We start from the raw sequence: 21,682 nt of genomic DNA on the forward strand, positions 1-21,682 counted from the left end.
TTCAGTTCTCATCTTGTTTTATTTCCAAACATTGATGAGTCAAACAAGTTCTGTAGCTTTACGAAAGGAATATGCTACAAGTTCTGTAAAAATGAATAAATGAAATATAAAAAAATAAAAAGTGTGCTCCTGTTTTACAGCTTTTCGATGACGTTCACGTCACGTAATTACGTCACTTCATAACGTTCCCATGGCAACAGGGAACTTTCTGCTCAGATATATTGTGACTTTTTTGTAACGAAAATGCGAGGATTATGAAATCATGCAAGCCTCGCATATTTTGCACGGAAATCGGCAATTTATGCGGCGTATTTGAAAACAGGGTTCCTACAGGTTTCTTCAAGTTAAATTCAAGTCTTTTTAAGACATTTTTAAGACCATTTATATAAAAAATTAATACCTATTTCACGTCCCTACCAGCAAAGAAAAACAAAATCCTTGACCTTGTGTTCATTTATTTTTCAAATGTGGAATGGGTAAAAGATGATAAGGCAAGCAGGTGTGAAAAATAAAAACGTTTCAGTAGGCCACAAGAAAGTTTGCCGAACAATCTTAAGTTGTTTTTTAACATTAGCTAGCTACTTATTCCATGCTGGGAATATGGGGAACTGAGAGACCCCTGAACAATAAACATCGAAAATCATAATAATCGTGGTTGACAAATGAAACTTTTGAGGAAAAATACAATACGGAGAAGTTACATAGCACAATTTTTAAGACCCAGACATCAAAATTCAAGACTTTTTAAAGTCTTTTTAAGGTATTATTTCCAAATTAATAAATTCAATGCTTTTAAGGCTTTTTAAGACCCCGCGGGAACCCTGGAAAAAAATGCCCCCGCATAAATATGCAGACTTTGGCTGATTATGCACTAAATCATGCGTTTATCTGAAGGGACTGGTTGTTTTGTGACGCTATTTTGTATTGAAGTCTATGGGAAGTCTAGTTTATTTTATTTTCCCCTAAAAGTGGGTCGTGAATCTGTTCAGAGACGTTGCGCCGGTTGTGAGTATAGAGTCACACAGTCCAAACACCACTGACCACTGAAGCCGGGTGTAAACTCAGCCAGACGCAGCGAGTAGAAGTCCGCCGGCTGCGTCAGCTTCAGGATCTTCAGGTGTTGCTCATAGATTTCCTTCCTCTCCTAGAACACAATCAGCAAGAGTAAGTGTTGAATTTTTGATGATGGGTTAATAATAATAAAATAATAATGTGCATTCATGGGTGTGCATTAATTTTCAATAACTCAGACAATTATTCCACGTATACTACGATTTCCACCACACATATACACTCTACCATTCAGAAGTTTGGAATAATTAAGTTTTTTTCTTTTATTCTCACTAAGGCTGCATTTATTTGATCAAAAATACAGTTTGTTTGTTTTTAACGCTTCTGTGGCTATTTTCATGGTGAGAAGTTGATGGTAAAACTGTTTCAGGTTTTTACAATTTATTTTTGCCAAAAGCTCTTAAACTATATATGGTTTAACTTTGTTTAAAATTTCTTCAAAAGAGTTAACGGAGTTGAAAAATGTATAACCAACACAATCTAAAAAAACATGCTTCAATGATGAAGAAAGAACATGTTGGTGGATCATCTATTATTAAAATAGACCCATGATCCTTCAGAAATCATTCTAATATGATGATTTAATGCTCAATTTTGATCAATTATTATTGGCTAACACTTTACACTAAGGTTTCATTTGTTAACATTAGGTAATGTATTAACTAACATGAACTAACAATGAGCAATACATTTGTTACTGTATTTGTTAATCTTTGTTAACGTTAGTAAAAGCTGTTCATTTTTGATTCATGCTGATTCACTAATGTTAAATAATACAACTTTTGATTTTAATAATGTATTAGTAAATGTTGAAATTAACTAACTAAGATTAATAAATGCTGTAGAATGATTGTTTATTGTGAGTTAATGTTAATGAATGTAGTTACTAATGTTAACTAATAAAAGCTTATTTCAATAATAAGAAACCTTTATAAAGTGTTACCTATTATCAATGTTGAAAACAGTTGTGCTACTTAATATTTTAGTGATGCATTTTCTCAGGGATTAATTGAAAAATAGAAAGTGTACAGCATTTATTTAAAATAGAAATCTTTTGTAACATTATAAATGTCTTTACTGTCACTCCAGATCAAATTAATGCATCCTTGCATTAAATTATTTTTGGTCCCACTTTATATTAAGTGGCTTTAAGTAAATATAAATTAATTACAGCTGTAATTACATGCTGGTTTTAAAAAAATATAAGTACAATGTAAAAACATGTACAGTATGTACACAATAAGTCCATTGTATCAAATTATTAATTTCAATGCAAGTACATAGCCACTTAATATAAAGTGGGACCTTATTTTTTATTAAATCATACTTCCCCAAAAATTTTGTGCCATGGTTTCCACAAAAATATTAAGCAGGAAAAACTACAATAATCTGAAATGTTTCTTGAGCATCAGATCATCATATTAGAGTGATTTCTGAAGGATCATGCGACACTGAAGACTGGAGTAATGATGCTGAAAATAAATAAAAATAAATAACACTTTCCTATTTATTCACATAGAAAACAGCTGATTTTGAGTTGTAAAAATATTTCACAATTTTTACCGTATTTTTGATCAAATAAATGCATCCTTGGTGAGCAGAAGAGACTTCTTTCAAAAACATTTTAAAAAGCATTGGTGTACATTAGTTTGTCTCAGGACATTTATCAGGATTTGCTCAGAAAAACAACCTAATTCACTATTACCAGATTAACAGTCTCCAGAAATGTAATGCACAATTGCAGTCAAATTACTCTGAGGATGCTGCGTAACTTTGCCCCTTCATTACCTGAAGAGTTGGCAGGTCGATAAATATGTGCCTGTCGAGCCTGCCTGGTCTCATGAGAGCGTTGTCCAGAACATCTGCGCGATTAGTGGAAGCCAGGACAATCACATGATCTGTGGTACCCATTCCTAGAGAACAGAGATGGAAAATATGTTGATAACAGGGTGTCTACAGATATAAACAAGTTAAATTTAAGACTTACGACCTTTTTAATGCTACTTTGAATGAAATTTAAGACCAAACCTGTGATGGAAATACACATTATATTACAAATGTAATATGTAATATTGAATGTTTAACCTAAGAAAATTGATTTTAGTTCAATAAACAAGTAATTAATATTAAATTACTTCAATGTAACATTTGAAATCGTGAGAATATTCAGAAAAATAGCTCCCGTCATGTTATGCTGCTTAACTATATCATATGTTATACATACAAATTTACCTCAGTAGTAAAGAGTTTTTGAGTTTTGACTCTGAGTTTTTTGTGCTGTTATGCTCATTTGTTTTGATTTATCACTATAAAATCGCTCACAGAGACAGGCAGCGCGAGTCTCCACTCACTTTTTGTGTTTCGAAATAATTTATTACTTCTAATATAACTAATAATGAACTGCACTTATACAGCATTTATTAATCTTTGTTAATGTTAATTTCAACATTTACTAATACTTTATTAAAGGGGTGGTATAATGCCCTTTTCATAAGATGTAAAATAAGTCTCTGATGTCCCCAGAGTGTGTATGTGAAGTTTTAGCTCAAAATACCCCACAGATATTTGTATATAGCATGTTAAAGTTGTCACTTTTTGAGGGTTAGCAAAAACGCACCGTTTTGTGTCTGGCGCTTTAAATGCAAATGAGCAGCAGCTCCCGGCACAGGGGGCGGAGCTTCAAGAGTGTGTGTGTGTGTGTGTGTGTGTGTGTGTTAGCAGCTCCGATTACCTCACGCAGACACTCACTAAAATGTCAGAAACTGTTCTGCCTTTTATGTTTAAACCGGAGTCAGACACAGATGGAGAGACTAAGAAGAAGTGACAACATGTAGAATGCAACAGGACGTCTCTGAATGGTTAGTTGATGAATATATGTTGCTGATGTGGAGTTAACTATCTTCAATTAGCATATTCTGTCAGGATAATCTATAAATCGCTGGTATAGGAACTGTTGTGAGATGCACACAGAGTGACTTTCTATTGCATGTGAAAAGACGGATGCTACAGTTTGAGCTGACTCACAAATGTGCTCGACTACAACCACTCTTCCTCTTCTCAACATGGACTGTGTGTTCCGGGGGCGGGGTTTATGTAAGTTTTAGGGTTGGTGATGTCACTAACCCGGGAGGAAGCTCGTGTAGTTCCTACCAGCCGTTTGTTGTAGTCCTTAAAAAACGATTTCTTTAAAGTAACACCAGGTTACTTTTGCTCTCGGGGTGGGGTCCCCCTACAGTTGGGAAACAGTATTGTCCTCTAGACCTCTACTACTGTCGTAAACTCGGTCATCCTACATGCACGTGCAATTGTTGACAACCACGATAGCCCTGAACACTGTAGGAGGAGGTCACATGCAGATGTTCTGCTTGCGTCTTGTCTGAAATGTCTTCATCCCAGGTACAGTGGCATATATTTCAGCATGTCATATGAATATAATTTCATGGGTTTTATTTTTTTCTAACGACAAATGATCGCGATGATCACGTTTACAAGCCAGCGTCATTATAGTAGCCTAGTCTATTGGTTACCGTTTTACTGGATCTATATGATACTTCAATGCAATGTTTGAGTGGTAGATAATAACCATATATCGTCAATATTATAATATCAAGCTACCATAAATGAATCTGCAAATTTTACAAATCGATTTGCATTATAGCTTGAGGCAAGACAAATAAACAAATATCACAGACATGTTAGGTATCCTAAAATATGATTTTGTACATCTTATATATTTACTTGCAAGAATGTAGCCCCTACCAAACTTGTACAAGCCGTTTAGACACAGGCTTTCATTTGACTTTTTGTTTTGTTTTTTGCCAAGTCCGCATCGGTCGGGCACCCCTCCTCCTCCTTCAGCTCACGCCAGCGAGAAAATGCTGGCCCAATGTTGATCCTCGTTCTGCCTTTAACGCGATCACTTTCTCTTTTTCTCTTTTTGCTTTGCTCCGATAAAACCTTTGCTTTCTTGTTTTTCTGTGCTGCTTCGGCCATGACTATAACATTTGGCTCGCACGTCCGATTTTAAGGAAGTGGCGGTGGTGGTGGAAGTGACGTATATGCCGTAAAGCAGTCGAATTTTGTAGTTCTCTTTGTTCGCCGGTTACTACCCGAAACCCGAAGTTTAAAAGTACGATTAAAAACGCTACAGACCCCGTCAGGCTATGGCAGACGTGTCATTCAACCTATTGTAAGTCGATGTACCATCACAAGAGACTTGGAAATATATTATGAAGGTTGAAAAGTTACCTGGTGTTACTTTAAAAGCAAATCTCTCCCTTTGCTTTGAACTTTGAGTGTTGTAACTTTGCAGATGTTGTTTATGCTCAAACAGCCACATTACACACTAACTAAAGTTAGACAAGTAAAATCATACTCAACCACCCCTTTAAAATCTTGTTATCATTAGTTAATGCACTGTGAACTAACATGAACAAACAATGAACAGCTGTATTTATTAACCAACCTTAACAAAGATGAACAAATACTTTAACAAATGTATTGCTCATGGTTAGTTCATGTTAGTTAATATATTAACTACTGTTAACTAATGAACCTTATTGTAAAATGTTACCAATGAAAACAACGGGTATTTTAATTTATTACTTAATGTAAACAACTAGTATTTTGAATGTCTTACCGTCCATCTCCACGAGCAGCTGATTGAGGGTCTGCTCTTCCTCGGTGTTTGAGAAACCAGACATGTTTGTGGAGCGTTTCTTCCCCACGGCATCGATCTCATCGATGTAGACGATGCATGGAGCTCGAGCACGAGCCTCTTTAAATAGACTTCGCACTCGTGCGGCACCAAGGCCTGGGTGGGGAAAAACCACTCAGATTTAAATATTAATGGAATTTGAATAATAATCTCTAATGTAGTGCTGGCCGGTATGACCAAAAATCCATATCACAGTATTTTTCTAAATTATACGGGTATGACAGTATTTATTCATTTTTCCAAGCATGACTGGGTGTTAACCATAGATATCCATAATAAAGGCTAGATGTCTTGTCCACGCTGCTGGCCAATGGAGGTCGACGTCCGCATCTGGCGGCCATCTTGCCACAGTCAGCTCGCTCACTCGTAACATTGTGTTTTAATGGTGCATGTACTTTTTAAATAACCATAACTTGCTCAATTCTCTACCGATTTTCAAACGGTTTGGTTTGTTATAAACGTCAGAGATGTAGTTATGACACTGCATAGTTTTAAATAATAAGTGTATAAATAAATAATCATCCAGAATTATAGCCACGTTAATAAAGTTTGTAAGAAACCGAACCGTTTGGAAATCCGTCAAGATTTCACCGAGATAAGAGTATTTGTGTTCGTGCTGATCACTCATCTTACATCAGGCACCACAGAGCCCGCCAGAAAGCTTGCCTGTGACAAGATGGCCGCCAGGGATGACGATAGAGACTCCGTCGTAAGACATCTAGCCTTTATTATGGATATCTATGGGATCTATATATCAGCTTTCAGTATACAGTATATAAATACTGTTCGTTTTCTCACACAAACCGCTCGTTTCGTGTCTTAGGCCATCAATGTGTACTTACATTTACGAGTCATTAAATCATGTTTAATTTGGACTTCTCTGTGCATGCTCTTTGAGCTGTTGACCATAGACCTGCATTATATGACTGACAGACAAGAACGGTTTGACCTAAAAATATCAAAATTGAAAATACTGTGGAAACAAAGACACCTACATCTTGGATGCCCTTGAGGTAAGCTAAAACATACCAAAAATTTATTTCAAAGTGAACTATCCCTTTAAGTTAATAACTAATGATCTTTGCAACGGAAGTGAATCGAATAAAACTAACTTTAGCTGGACAATAACCTTATTCTAGAGCTGCTGTAAAGCCTAAACAATCTCTGTTACTTTATTTTCCTATCATCACTGTAAAGCTGCTTTGAAACCATCTATATTGTTAAAAGCGCTGTATAAATGAAGGTGACTTGACCCGGTATACCGCCCAGCACAACTCTAACGGTCTTATTTACCTCCAATCACCTCCACAAACTCTGACCCTGCCATGGCAAGGAAGGGCACCTGAGCTTCTGTCGCCACTGCTTTAGCCAGCAGGGTTTTCCCACAGCCAGGGGGTCCCAGAAGCAGAGAGCCTTTCGGCACCTTGGCCCCAAGCTGAAGGTATCGGTCGGGATTCTTCAAAAGAAGACAATTATCGTTAGTTTTCTTCATGCGCTCGAGTCTATGGCAGCCCATGGAACCGTTCGCGGGAAAGTTATGAAATTTGGCACACAGATAGAGGACAGTCTGAAATGTTACCATAGCAAATTTGGAGTCTCTAACTCAAACCCTCTGGCGCCACCTACTGTCCAATTGTGCACTCACGTTTATGCAAATAACTTTTGAACCGTAAGTGATAGAAACAAAATCCTTTTTGATTTGATTTAAACTCTTCCTAGACCATTAGATCATCTTCAGACCAAAAGTTATAGAATTCATCAAACTGTGCTTGACAAATAAGCAAAACAGATTTGGCCAAAGGAAATAGAATTGACCCATAAGGGCAAGAAACATTTTTATTTTATTTCATTGATTAGATTGCACCACGAGACGTAATTTTCCCGTCATGAAATTTAATTCGCCATTTTAAATTTTCTGAACTTTTTTCAACTCCTCCTAGACCGTTGCTTCAATTTTCAAGAAAATATCATGTTCAGACCATGCAAGTTGATTCGTCAAAACGTGCTTGAAAAACGAGAGAACAAATTCGACAAAGAGCACGCCAAATTAGACGTCTCTAAGTCAAACCATCTAGCGCCACCAACTGTCCAATTTTGTTTATGCTAATAACTTTTGAACCAAAGATGCTATAAACAAAATATTTTTTTTCCTCTGATTCCTTTGATTTGATCTGAAAAACTAGACCATTAGAGCAATTAGCACAAATTGAATTAGATCATCTTCAGACCATGTCGACAAAGTTATAGAATTCGCCCAACAGTGCTCGACAAACGAGCGAACAAATTTGACGAAGAGCACGCCGAATCGGACGTGAGGCTATATTTCCACAATTATTCTGACTAAACATGATGTGTGTTATGACATTCATGACCGGAGGGTATCTGTATTTTTGGCACAGTGCCACCTAATGGTCAGGAGATTTGAAAAAATTGCTATTTTTGCCTATAACTTCTAAATAGTTTGACCAAAAATCACGAGACTGGTTTCTTTGTATTTGGGGTGGCATGCCGAGTTGAACAATATCTAATTTTGATTCATAAGAATGATTCAATGACTCACTCATTAAGACTATGACTTACCGCCACCTACTGGCGGTTTTAGTTTCATATTTAAGTGATAATTTCTTATACATTTTTTTTTTCATATTTCATATTTCAATATTCAAATATTATTTTTAAAACATGAATCTCATAGAATTATTTATGAAATTATAATTGCAGTGCAAATATTCCACTTCTGCAGTTTTTGATACTGATTTCATTTGATTGATAATAGCTTATAATGTCTTAGTATTTTTTACTTAATTTACTGATTAAATGTAAAAATTTTACATAAAAGATAATGCATACATCTGATAACGTTCGATTTTTTTTCTTCTAATTTGTACCTTATAAAGGTAAAAATGCCCCTGGAATACAATTTGTTAATTTGTTTGTCGCCCCTTTATAAAAAGTTAATTTCTTTCATTGCTGTGAACGGACCACCGCAAAGAATATGAAGAATATACATATCTTTAGGAGTCAGCGGGCAATATCACACATCCCTAGTTTACACTAATGCCTGTTGTTAGTGTCCCTATGAACTAATAATGCCAGATGCACTTGCATTATGCACACATTTCAGATCGTAGACTCCAGTAAATCTGACCATGGGTAACTAGAAGATACGTATTTGGAAATAATGTTTTAGGCCTAACTTTCAGATGCCCTTACCTTTAGATAGTCCACAAACTCTTTGACTTCCATCTTGGCCTCATGCATACCCGCAACATCTTTGAAGCTTATCCCTTTCCCAGATTTCCCATCGACAATAGTGAATTTAGCCATTTTCAACTGATTCTGGTGGAGCAGACAGACGATTTGACATCACAAAACATTTCATAGTTGTCTAAATCTGATACACATGTAGAAATCTTGACTTACAAATGCACTAAAGCCGCCATCTCGCCCACCCATTCCTGCCAGGCGGAAGATGTACCAGAGGATTGCAACCCCAATGGCAGCCATACCGAGAGCATAAAGGGCACTGTGGAGGGAAAGAAACTGATCTAGAGGCATTCTGTCATGATAACAGCCGATTTTAAATTGCACTGATTATGCTACTATTATGTTTTGGAGTCTCCTACAATAGGTTTACATGCATCTAAGGTCAAAAAACACTTTAATTTTCTCATAATATACATTGCGCATCACCTCTTTTCTCATAGTGTCTGAAACGGCTCGATCAAGGATTCAGTCTCTCTAAACCCCGCCTTTCCAAAAGCCAACTCTGCTCTGATTGGTCAGATGGCTTAGTCTGTTGTGATTGGTCTACTCTGCTCTGATTGGTCAGATGACTCAGTCTGTTGTGATTGATCTACTCTGCTCTGATTGGTCAGATGGCTCAGTCTGTTGTGATTGGTCTACTCTGCTCTGATTGGTCAGATGACTCAGTCTGTTGTGATTGGTCTACTCTGCTCTGATTGGTCAGATGGCTCAGTCTGTTGTGATTGGTCTACTCTGCTCTGATTGGTCAGATGGCTCAGTCTGTTGTGATTGGTCTACTCAGCTCTGATTGGTCAGATGGCTCAGTCTGTTGTGATTGATCTACTCTGCTCTGATTGGTCAGATGGCTCAGTCTGTTGTGATTGATCTACTCTGCTCTGATTGGTCAGATGACTCAGTCTGTTGTGATTGGTCTACTCTGCTCTGATTGGTCAGATGGCTCAGTCTGTTGTGATTGGTCTACTCTGCTCTGATTGGACAGATGGCTCAATCTGTTGTGATTGATCTACTCTGCTCTGATTGGTCAGATGGCTCAGTCTGTTGTGATTGGTCTACTCTGCTCTGATTGGTCAGATGACTCAGTCTGTTGTGATTGGTCTACTCTGCTCTGATTGGTCAGATGGCTCAGTCTGTTGTGATTGGTCTACTCTGCTCTGATTGGTCAGATGGCTCAGTCTGTTGTGATTGGTCTACTCAGCTCTGATTGGTCAGATGGCTCAGTCTGTTGTGATTGATCTACTCTGCTCTGATTGGTCAGATGGCTCAGTCTGTTGTGATTGGTCTACTCTGCTCTGATTGGTCAGATGACTCAGTCTGTTGTGATTGGTCTACTCAGCTCTGATTGGTCAGATGGCTCAGTCTGTTGTGATTGATCTACTCTGCTCTGATTGGTCAGATGGCTCAGTCTGTTGTGATTGGTCTACTCAGCTCTGATTGGTCAGATGGCTCAGTCTGTTGTGATTGATCTACTCTGCTCTGATTGGTCAGATGGCTCAGTCTGTTGTGATTGATCTACTCTGCTCTGATTGGTCAGATGACTCAGTCTGTTGTGATTGGTCTACTCTGCTCTGATTGGTCAGATGGCTCAGTCTGTTGTGATTGGTCTACTCTGCTCTGATTGGTCAGATGGCTCAGTCTGTTGTAATTGGTATACTCAGCTCTGATTGGTCAGATGGCTCAGTCTGTTGTGATTGATCTACTCTGCTCTGATTGGTCAGATGGCTCAGTCTGTTGTGATTGGTCTACTCTGCTCTGATTGGTCAGATGGCTCAGTCTGTTGTGATTGATCTACTCTGCTCTGATTGGTCAGATGGCTCAGTCTGTTGTGATTGGTCTACTCTGCTCTGATTGGTCAGATGACTCAGTCTGTTGTGATTGGTCTACTCTGCTCTGATTGGTCAGATGGCTCAGTCTGTTGTGATTGGTCTACTCTGCTCTGATTGGTCAGATGGCTCAGTCTGTTGTGATTGGTCTACTCAGCTCTGATTGGTCAGATGGCTCAGTCTGTTGTGATTGATCTACTCTGCTCTGATTGGTCAGATGGCTCAGTCTGTTGTGATTGGTCTACTCTGCTCTGATTGGTCAGATGACTCAGTCTGTTGTGATTGGTCTACTCTGCTCTGATTGGTCAGATGGCTCAGTCTGTTGTGATTGATCTACTCTGCTCTGATTGGTCAGATGGCTCAGTCTGTTGTGATTGGTCTACTCAGCTCTGATTGGTCAGATGGCTCAGTCTGTTGTGATTGACCTACTCTGCTCTGATTGGTCAGATGGCTCAGTCTGTTGTGATTGATCTACTCTGCTCTGATTGGTCAGATGGCTCTGTCTGTTCTGATTGATCTACTCTGCTCTGATTGGTCAGATGACTCAGTCTGTTGTGATTGATCTACTCTGATTGGTTAGATGGCTCAGTCTGTTGTGATTGGTCTACTCTGCTCTGATTGGTCAGATGACTCAGTCTGTTGTGATTGATCTACTCTGCTCTGATTGGTCAGATGGCTCAGTCTGTTGTGATTGACTGTGGCCATCTCGCCCACCCATTCCTGCCAGGCGGAAGATGTACCAGAGGATTGCAACCCCAATGGCAGCCATACCGAGAGCATAAAGGGCACTGTGGAGGGAAAGAAACTGATCTAGAGGCATTCTGTCATGATAACAGCCGATTTTAAATTGCACTGATTATGCTACTATTATGTTTTGGAGTCTCCTACAATAGGTTTACATGCATCTAAGGTCAAAAAACACTTTAATTTTCTCATAATATACATTGCGCATCACCTCTTTTCTCATAGTGTCTGAAACGGCTCGATCAAGGATTCAGTCTCTCTAAACCCCGCCTTTCCAAAAGCCAACTCTGCTCTGATTGGTCAGATGGCTTAGTCTGTTGTGATTGGTCTACTCTGCTCTGATTGGTCAGATGACTCAGTCTGTTGTAATTGGTATACTCAGCTCTGATTGGTCAGATGGCTCAGTCTGTTGTGATTGATCTACTCTGCTCTGATTGGTCAGATGGCTCAGTCTGTTGTGATTGGTCTACTCTGCTCTGATTGGTCAGATGGCTCAGTCTGTTGTGATTGATCTACTCTGCTCTGATTGGTCAGATGGCTCAGTCTGTTGTGATTGGTCTACTCTGCTCTGATTGGTCAGATGACTCAGTCTGTTGTGATTGGTCTACTCTGCTCTGATTGGTCAGATGGCTCAGTCTGTTGTGATTGGTCTACTCTGCTCTGATTGGTCAGATGGCTCAGTCTGTTGTGATTGGTCTACTCAGCTCTGATTGGTCAGATGGCTCAGTCTGTTGTGATTGATCTACTCTGCTCTGATTGGTCAGATGGCTCAGTCTGTTGTGATTGGTCTACTCTGCTCTGATTGGTCAGATGACTCAGTCTGTTGTGATTGGTCTACTCTGCTCTGATTGGTCAGATGGCTCAGTCTGTTGTGATTGATCTACTCTGCTCTGATTGGTCAGATGGCTCAGTCTGTTGTGATTGGTCTACTCAGCTCTGATGTGATTGATCTACTCTGCTCTGATTGGTCAGATGGCTCAGTCTGTTGTGATTGGTCTACTCTGCTCTGATTGGTCAGATGGCTCAGTCTGTTGTGATTGATCTACTCTGCTCTGATTGGTCAGATGGCTCAGTCTGTTGTGATTGGTCTACTCTGCTCTGATTGGTCAGATGACTCAGTCTGTTGTGATTGGTCTACTCTGCTCTGATTGGTCAGATGGCTCAGTCTGTTGTGATTGGTCTACTCTGCTCTGATTGGTCAGATGGCTCAGTCTGTTGTGATTGGTCTACTCAGCTCTGATTGGTCAGATGGCTCAGTCTGTTGTGATTGATCTACTCTGCTCTGATTGGTCAGATGGCTCAGTCTGTTGTGATTGGTCTACTCTGCTCTGATTGGTCAGATGACTCAGTCTGTTGTGATTGGTCTACTCTGCTCTGATTGGTCAGATGGCTCAGTCTGTTGTGATTGATCTACTCTGCTCTGATTGGTCAGATGGCTCAGTCTGTTGTGATTGGTCTACTCAGCTCTGATTGGTCAGATGGCTCAGTCTGTTGTGATTGACCTACTCTGCTCTGATTGGTCAGATGGCTCAGTCTGTTGTGATTGATCTACTCTGCTCTGATTGGTCAGATGGCTCTGTCTGTTGTGATTGATCTACTCTGCTCTGATTGGTCAGATGACTCAGTCTGTTGTGATTGATCTACTCTGATTGGTTAGATGGCTCAGTCTGTTGTGATTGGTCTACTCTGCTCTGATTGGTCAGATGACTCAGTCTGTTGTGATTGATCTACTCTGCTCTGATTGGTCAGATGGCTCAGTCTGTTGTGATTGGTCTACTCTGCTCTGATTGGTCAGATGGCTCAGTCTGTTGTGATTGGTCTATTCTGCTCTGATTGGTCAGATGACTCAGTCTGTTGTGATTGATCTACTCTGCTCTGATTGGTCAGATGGCTCAGTCTGTTGTGATTGGTCTACTCTGCTCTGATTGGTCAGATGGCTCAGTCTGTTGTAATTGACCTACTCTGGTCTGATTGGTCAGATGGCTCAGTCTGTTGTGATTGATCTACTCTGCTCTGATTGGTCAGATGGCTCAGTCTGTTGTGATTGGTCTACTCTGCTCTGATTGGTCAGATGGCTCAGTCTGTTGTGATTGGTCTACTCTGATTGGTCAGATGGCTCAGTCTGTTGTGATTGGTCTACTCTGTTCTGATTGGTCAGATGGCTCAGTCTGTTGTGATTGATCTACTCTGCTCTGATTGGTCAGATGGCTCAGTCTGTTGTGATTGATCTACTCTGCTCTGATTGGTCAGATGGCTCAGTCTGTTGTGATTGGTCTACTCTGCTCTGATTTGTCAGATGATTCAGTCTGTTGTGATTGATCTACTCTGCTCTGATTGGTCAGATGGCTCAGTCTGTTGTGATTGATCTACTCTGCTTTGATTGGTCAGATGACTCAGTCTGTTGTGATTGATCTACTCTGATTGGTCAGATGGCTCAGTCTGTTGTGATTGACCTACTCTGCTCTGATTGGTCAGATGACTCAGTCTGTTGTGATTGGTCTACTCTGCTCTGATTGGTCAGATGGTTCAGTCTGTTGTGATTGGTCAACTCTGCTCTGATTGGTCAGATGGCTCAGTCTGTTGTGATTGATCTACTCTGCTCTGATTGGTCAGATGGCTCAGTCTCTTGTGATTGATCTGCTCTGATTGGTCAGATGGCTCAGTCTGTTGTTATTGGTCTACTCTGCTCTGATTGGTCAGATGGCTCAGTCTGTTGTGATTGGTCTACTCTGATTGGTCAGATGGCTCAGTCTGTTGTGATTGGTCTACTCTGCTCTGATTGGTCAGATGGCTCAGTCTGTTGTGATTGATCTACTCTGCTCTGATTGGTCAGATGGCTCAGTCTGTTGTGATTGGTCTACTCTGCTCTGATTGTTCAGATGACCCAGTGTGTTGTGATTGGTCTACTCTGCTCTGATTGGTCAGATGGCTCAGTCTGTTGTGATTGACCTACTCTGCTCTGATTGGTCAGATGGCTCAGTCTGTTGTGATTGATCTACTCTGCTCTGATTGGTCAGATGGCTCAGTCTGTTGTGATTGACCTACTCTGCTCCGATTGGTCAGATGACTCAGTCTGTTGTGATTGATCTACTCTGCTCTGATTGGTCAGATGGTCCAGTCTGTTGTGATTGGTCTACTCAGCTCTGATTGGTCAGATGGCTCAGTCTGTTGTGATTGGTCTACTCAGCTCTGATTGGTCAGATGGCTCAGTCTGTTGTGATTGGTCTACTCTGCTCTGATTGGTCAGATGGCTCAGTCTGTTGTGATTGATCTACTCTGCTCTGATTGGTCAGATGACTCAGTCTGTTGTGATTGATCTACTCTGCTCTGATTGGTCAGATGCTCCAGTCTGTTGTGATTGGTCTACTCAGCTCTGATTGGTCAGATGGCTCAGTCTGTTGTGATTGGTCTACTCAGCTCTGATTGGTCAGATGGCTCAGTCTGTTGTGATTGGTCTACTCAGCTCTGATTGGTCAGATGGCTCAGTCTGTTGTGATTGATCTACTCTGCTCTGATTGGTCAGATGGCTCAGTCTGTTGTGATTGGTCTACTCAGCTCTGATTGGTCAGATGGCTCAGTCTGTTGTGATTGGTCTACTCAGCTCTGATTGGTCAGATGGCTCAGTCTGTTGTGATTGCTCTACTCTGCTCTGATTGGTCAGATGGTTCTGCTTTGGCAGCAGAAAACAGTCTCTTCTCACCATGTGAACAACACAAACCAAACTCTTCCAGTCTCAACTACAACTACAGTGTTTAAGGGCGGGGCAAAGTAGACGGTGTTCGCGGACAGCCAATGTAAACCATAGGCTGGCATTATGCAAATGAGTTACAAATCTACATAGGTTTGCACAGGAAGTGAGACCGGAATTACTGAAAATTCAGAATCGATTTGTCGTGCATTTAGAGCTTTAACTATTACATTCATAAACAGCTCTATTACACACATTGTAATATGTAATATAATATGCATGAAATGTAATATTTTCAGCTGGCGAGGTTTGCCTGCTCGGTGTAAAGTCCAAATTACTCACTTCCCGAAGAAGCCTGTGCGCTTGTAGTTCACTGGAATTCTGTCTTTGGCATCTATACTCAGTTCTTCTTCTGCTGCTCTGAGCTTCTCCTCAAACTTGTCAATATTGGCCACCTGCATTCGGTACATCAGGGCCAGTCTCTACAACAGACAACAGGACAAAAAATGAAACTGGAATTGATAGCAACATAATGATAACAATTATTTTAAAATGATGTGAATGACGTACAGGTCTTCCGAAGATGACTGCACCGGGGTGAAGGTAGATCTCGACGATGTCACTCTCTGGTACCACCTGTACTCGCGACACCTCTCCTTTGGCCAGCATTTCATTTACAAAATCATTCCAGGATATGTTTCCCCCACTGGTATTGATGGAGTTGAGCAAGCTCATGACGACAGCGATAATAAAAAGTGTGCGCAGTCGCTCCCTATACATCTGATCCTCCTGCTCTCGTCTCTTTTTCTCGTCTAGGGAATAAAAAAAGCAAAGCATGCATGACTAATTTGGCATGAAAGTATATCTGGCTGTCTGAATTATTTGAGTTGGTCAACAAATTGCATAATCGACTGCTGTCCCAGTTAACCTGATGTCATGTAAAAAGAACGAAACAAATTTCAGAAATAGGACAAATAAACACAATAAAACACATATAAGACACAAATGAAACAGTGCTTTGAGTTTTCAGGTGCTTCTAGCCTAGTATTCAAATAACATACCGTTTTATTAGGCTGCTGTCACTTTAAGACCTAAAGCACAACCACTTTTCGTTCCCAACTGTTTACATTTATTGTTAACATGAATACTCAGCAAGATAGGTATTTTGACACGCAAGTGTGTGTATTTGACCGCTTGACTAAATTCGGTTTGCACAGGATTTGTGAGGCAACTTTCTGTGCGCTCGCTTCAGGTGTGAGCAGCGAATTCAGTTCGCTTGTGCAGTTTATTGTGCTTTTAATAACTTTATTAAGCATTTTATTTTCTCAAAATAGTTCTAAACGAAGCTGTCATTGAATGAATCGTTTGAGTGAATGATTCAATAACCCATTTAAAGACAGACATTTGCTTCATTTCACAAACATGTATTCATTACTTTAATGAGCTCATTGTTTCTGCCTTAAATTAATACATTTTTAGATAACTGTGTGATTTGCATATGTACATTTCTGAAATACATAACTAAGACAGATAACAGATCACTCTAAATTGTAATTTAGACATGCATTTTCTGTAAAGCTGCTTTGAAACGATATGTATTGTGAAAAGCACTATACAAATAAATGTGAATTGATTTTCTGAATGAATCAGCTGTTTGAAACAAATCGTACATTTCTGAAATACATATTAACTAATACAGTCACCTCTGATAACAGATCACTCTAAATTATAATGTAGACATGCATTTTCTGTAAAGCTGCTTTGAAATATGTATTGTGGAAAGCGCTTTACAAATAAATGTGAATTGAATTTCTGAATGAATCAGATGTTTGAAACAAATGATTCAGTGACTCACTCATGAACACAGGGACTTGCTGACACCTACTGGCGGTTTTAGTTTCATATTTGAAGTCGGCAATGCGATAGTCTTTTCTTCTCTATTGTGATGTGTAACGGCTTCTCGAACAAGAACAAATGTAGGACGGGACTTAATTTCATTATTGGGAATTGATGGTTGTCATTTGCTATTGGTGGATCTTATGTGAGTGACAGGTTGCCCCGCCCTTGCACCAGTAAACACGTCATTATACCCTTCAGGGTGATAAAACACTTTGTTTTGGGATCCTGATTACTTCTACAAGGTATATTTTGTGATGTAAACTATTGATTAAAAAATTTACAAAATACCTTCATCCTCCTCTGGGGTCTTCCATTTACCACCCTCTTTCTTTTCATGTCTTCTGTTGGATGTGCTGAAATAATGTGTAGTTCCTGAAAGATTGTGAAACACATATGCAAAGCACCAGGAAGACTTAGAACATGAATCAGAACAAGCTTTAAGATTCATAAGAAGTCAAGAGCTCTGCATCACTACTTCGTCTGGTGAAAACATTCAAACAAAAACTACTACTTACCTAAAAGTTTCCACAGTTTCATAGGATTTGTGACCAATTTGTGACGACTATGGAATTCAAGTCCAATAAGCCTTGGAATTAAAGGCTTTGTCAAAATGTTCTGTGAAATGATGGCAACTTGGTTAATCATCCAAGTAATAATAATGCATAATCAGACAAATTAGCCTAACTGGCAAATATACAGGCCTTTCGATATTACCTGGTATTATTATATAATCAACCTGTAAGTTCCCTTTTGGCCAAAATCCACCAACAGACTAGACTCGTCATGGCTATACCACACATTTTTCTTAAATTTACTTAAAGGGATAGTTCACCCCAAAATAAAAATTCAGTTATCATTTACTCATCCTCATGTCGTTCCAAACACGTAAGACTTTCGTTCATCTTCAGAACACAAATGAAGGTATTTTTGATGAAATCTGAGAGATTTCTGTCCCTCCATTGACAGCTCCGCAACTACCACTTTGACACAAAGTTCATAAAGAGATTGTAAATATAATCCATATGAATTCAGCGGTTTAGCGCAAATTTTCTGAAGAGACACGATCACTTTATATGATGAACAGATTGAATTTAGGCTTTTTCACATATATACATTCATCAACTCACACATCAGTTGTGGTAAACAGCTCAAGCATGTTCACTTGATGTCCGAGGACCAATGAGGTTCATGTTTTAAGCTTTTCATGTTAAAAAGCATGTTTTAAGCTTCCACATGTTTGTTTTCACGTGTCAAGCAGGCTCAGTTCGCTGATCAATGTTTAAATGTGAATAAAAGCCATTAAATCTGTTCATCATATAAAGCGATCGAGTCTCTTCATAAATATTTGGACTGAACCGCTCAATTCATATGGATTAGTTTTACTAGGAACTTTTAAAACCGTCAAAGTGGTAGTTGCGTAGATTGTCAATGGAGGGCCAGAAAGCACTCAGATTTCATCAAAAATATATTAATTTGTGTTATGAAGTACACGAAAGTCTTATGAGTAATGAACGACATCAGGGGGAGTAATTAATGACAGCATTTTCATTTTTGGGTGAACTATCCCTTTAACGTCACTGAACTTCATATTAACATAAAACGTTTACATAATGCTTGGTCGACGTTTAAAAAACCCACCTGAATGCGTCCAGATTTTAGTCCTCTTGTGTTTGCAGTCACTAAAGACGAGTATGAAGTCACATTGTTCTCCAGGAGTTTTCTGCTGGATTGAAAACAACTGAAACGATTCGACAACGACCAAATTCGTTTCTCGTAACATTTGCTTCCACGCAGCAAAAGTAGCGCTGCCATAGTAAAATCTGGTTTATCGCGTCGCTTGGATCTAATACATACTATACCAGAGTCTTTAATGTGACCTCTTTAAGAGCTGAAATACCACACAACTGCCATAATGATTCTGCTGGTCTTATCCAACACAGCCAAATATAGCTGCTAATAAATAACAACCGCGTCTTCTACTCTGATATTTCGGAAATATACAGAGCAAATGAAAAGCTTAATTAAATAAAAAGTATGTCTTAAATGATACAATCACAAGGACATTTTAAAGCTGTGAACTCTATTGGTGTTTACCGTACAGGCTCGGGAAACATGTCTGTTGAACTTTCACCTTCGGTTTCAGCCAATCAGGAATGGAAACAGCTCGAGAACGGGCTGACGGGAAATGTCGTTCTACTCGCAGTTGAATAACCAGGAAAACTACAAAGGGTTGTAGTTGGGGCATGCGCAAAACAAAAAAACATTGTAATGAGGTTTAAAATTAAGTTAAAATTTAGTTCCTGTGCGAATAAAAATAAACAAATGATTTTTAATATATATAGGCCGTTTTTCCGGTTTGGTCGCGTTTTGTTTGTTTTTGTGGTAAGAGTTCACATCTGGCAGTCTTGTTTGGGCCTGTGTGATTTCAGATGTCTAAGTGTTGGGATATGAAGTGGGTGTGCAGAAGATTTGAGTATAATTATGGCAAGAAATATCTCAGAAAATTAATTATATGTTCTTTACAGCAGAGGGAGCCATTGCGTTATTCTGCTTTGCAAGAAATCGGTGTCACAAGCTTGTGACGTCAAAGCGAAATTAAAACAAAAACACATTTACCCAACAACAGTCAATGAAAACAACACGTGCTGTACCTGATCAGCTCGCAATCCGCAAGCAGTTTATAATACTACAAAAGTACGATTTAGATAGCAACATACAGTTGTTTCAGATTCTAAATTAAGACTGGATAAGGAAGAATATTTTGCTTTGTTCACTTAAAAACCTAACTCAGTCAACTTTACATATTCCCACACAGGTTCTCAATTTTCCTCTCACTCAAAGGGAGCTCGCAAAAACATGCCACTGTCTACGCCATTATGGCTCGAGATTGCCAAAGAAAACAACGTGGAAGCTTCCTTCGGAAGAGCCACAATGGCGCCAGCACCGTTGCAATGGGGACCAAACAGTGACCGCCCATACGCGTCAACCAATCACAGCTCGCGTCTCAGAAGCTCGCGTTCGCTCTTCGTCAGCGCGAGTCGAAACGGTTCGGAAGGAGTCGGACGTTGAGGATTAACTTGAAGCGGAATTTTATTTTTACACTTCAAAATCAAGCCAAATCAACAAACTTACCGTTACTGAGACTTTTTTTTCAAAGGAACAGATGGAGAGTTTATAACCATTTATCTGACCATTTCATCGGAGCCCTGAGAGGTTTTAACATCGCATTTTCTGAGGAGGTAATCAGTGATTAGCTTTAGCACGCTGGCGCGAGCGCGGACTGAGATGAGCGTCGCGCGCCTCGGATGTTCCCGCATCGGAGATTGCTGAAGTGGAAGGCCTCAAATGGGAAAAACAAGCATCGGGAAGGAATACCAAGTATAATTTTGTAGATGTAGCTCACGTTTTAAAGAAGGTAAGCATTTTTAAATGGCTATGTTTTCGGTTAAAAGCCATTTCGTGTCGGAAAACCGTTTGTACGTCCTCTCAGGCGTCGACTTTCACGGTTAGCCCGCTAACGGATTTAGCCCCGTTGCTAACGGGAGTTTGTTTCCCTCCCCCACCCTGAAGTCGAGGAAATGTTTGCGTATTGCTGCAAATCTATATCTATTTTGTCAGACTGTGCAAATGTATTCGTTCCTGCGCCTTGTGTAGGTCTAAAATGATGAAGGTTGTAGTAACAGAAGGCGAGCGTGTGAACCAGGAGAAATGAAAATAATCCTCGTCATGTTGTCGTTTTCTCTCTGGGAATCGGATACGGTCAGACAGGCTCTGCAGAAATCAGCCACTGGGATGGGCAGCTTAATATATGTATGTTTCAAGGGCACATATACGAGGAAATATTGTTGCCTATATGCTGATATGGTTGCAGGGATTATGGAGATAAGATCTAGCCTATAATGCGAATTTGCTTTGGGTTACCAGTGCACCATTCTGACTATAAATATTAGATCACTGCAACACTCAGTTGTGATGATTAGATGTGTTTTTTATGGTATTGACCATATTATGTTGGTGTATGTATTGAGTTTTGGTTTGGTTTTCAATTCCCCTATGTTTAAGGGAAGAATTTGACTCTGTCAAGTAAAAAAAAAAACACCTACATTTGTAGTATAATAATAGTAAATCACACAAGATCAGTGAAGGCAGATGCAGTGCAACAATCATACAATTTTACTAGGGATGCACGATATATCGGCCAACATATCAGTAACTTATATGTTCATTTTTAATGTTATCATTATCGGCTCAACAAAAAGTGTGGCCGATATATTAAAGCTGATAAATAATGGATTATTTCCTTCAGCTGAGACACTTCAGATGTGCAATTTTCGCCATGAATTGGTTGAAATAGGATTGGAATCACTTTGAAAAGGAAAATACAGTAAAGTGCAACATGTCTGACATAAGGACTACATAAAATTATAATGTGAACATCCTTATAATTGTGTGCTTGGGATGTGGATTTTAATGATG

At 39.4% G+C, this 21,682-nt stretch overlaps 2 protein-coding genes across 2 annotated transcripts in view; one reads left to right on the forward strand and one right to left on the reverse strand.

Annotated features, from left to right (window-relative positions):
- Nucleotides 1–19,064, reverse strand: part of spg7 (SPG7 matrix AAA peptidase subunit, paraplegin) — a 28,315-nt gene extending 9,251 nt beyond the window's left edge. Inside the window, exons 1-11 of the mRNA XM_056234816.1 lie at nucleotides 18,845–19,064; nucleotides 17,722–17,821; nucleotides 17,495–17,578; nucleotides 15,878–16,119; nucleotides 15,650–15,789; nucleotides 9,212–9,314; nucleotides 9,002–9,127; nucleotides 7,082–7,244; nucleotides 5,711–5,884; nucleotides 2,860–2,984; nucleotides 1,042–1,144 (exon numbers count right to left, since the gene is read on the reverse strand). Of these exons, the coding sequence (XP_056090791.1) occupies nucleotides 1,042–1,144; nucleotides 2,860–2,984; nucleotides 5,711–5,884; nucleotides 7,082–7,244; nucleotides 9,002–9,127; nucleotides 9,212–9,314; nucleotides 15,650–15,789; nucleotides 15,878–16,119; nucleotides 17,495–17,578; nucleotides 17,722–17,821; nucleotides 18,845–19,018 (1,534 nt within the window). The 5' untranslated portion in view covers nucleotides 19,019–19,064. The remainder of the gene's footprint in view (nucleotides 1–1,041; nucleotides 1,145–2,859; nucleotides 2,985–5,710; nucleotides 5,885–7,081; nucleotides 7,245–9,001; nucleotides 9,128–9,211; nucleotides 9,315–15,649; nucleotides 15,790–15,877; nucleotides 16,120–17,494; nucleotides 17,579–17,721; nucleotides 17,822–18,844) is intronic.
- Nucleotides 19,065–20,226: 1,162 nt separating this feature from the next.
- The window catches only part of ankrd11 (ankyrin repeat domain 11), a 178,526-nt gene continuing 177,070 nt past the window's right edge, over nucleotides 20,227–21,682 (forward strand). Inside the window, exon 1 of the mRNA XM_056234790.1 lies at nucleotides 20,227–20,621. The gene's annotated coding sequence lies outside the window, so the exon portion shown is untranslated. The remainder of the gene's footprint in view (nucleotides 20,622–21,682) is intronic.

This window comes from Rhinichthys klamathensis, unplaced genomic scaffold, assembly GCF_029890125.1.
Source record: "Rhinichthys klamathensis goyatoka isolate OS25496 unplaced genomic scaffold, OSU_Roscu_1.1 h1tg000406l_1, whole genome shotgun sequence".
In the NCBI taxonomy this organism is placed as follows: Eukaryota; Metazoa; Chordata; class Actinopteri; order Cypriniformes; family Leuciscidae; genus Rhinichthys; species Rhinichthys klamathensis.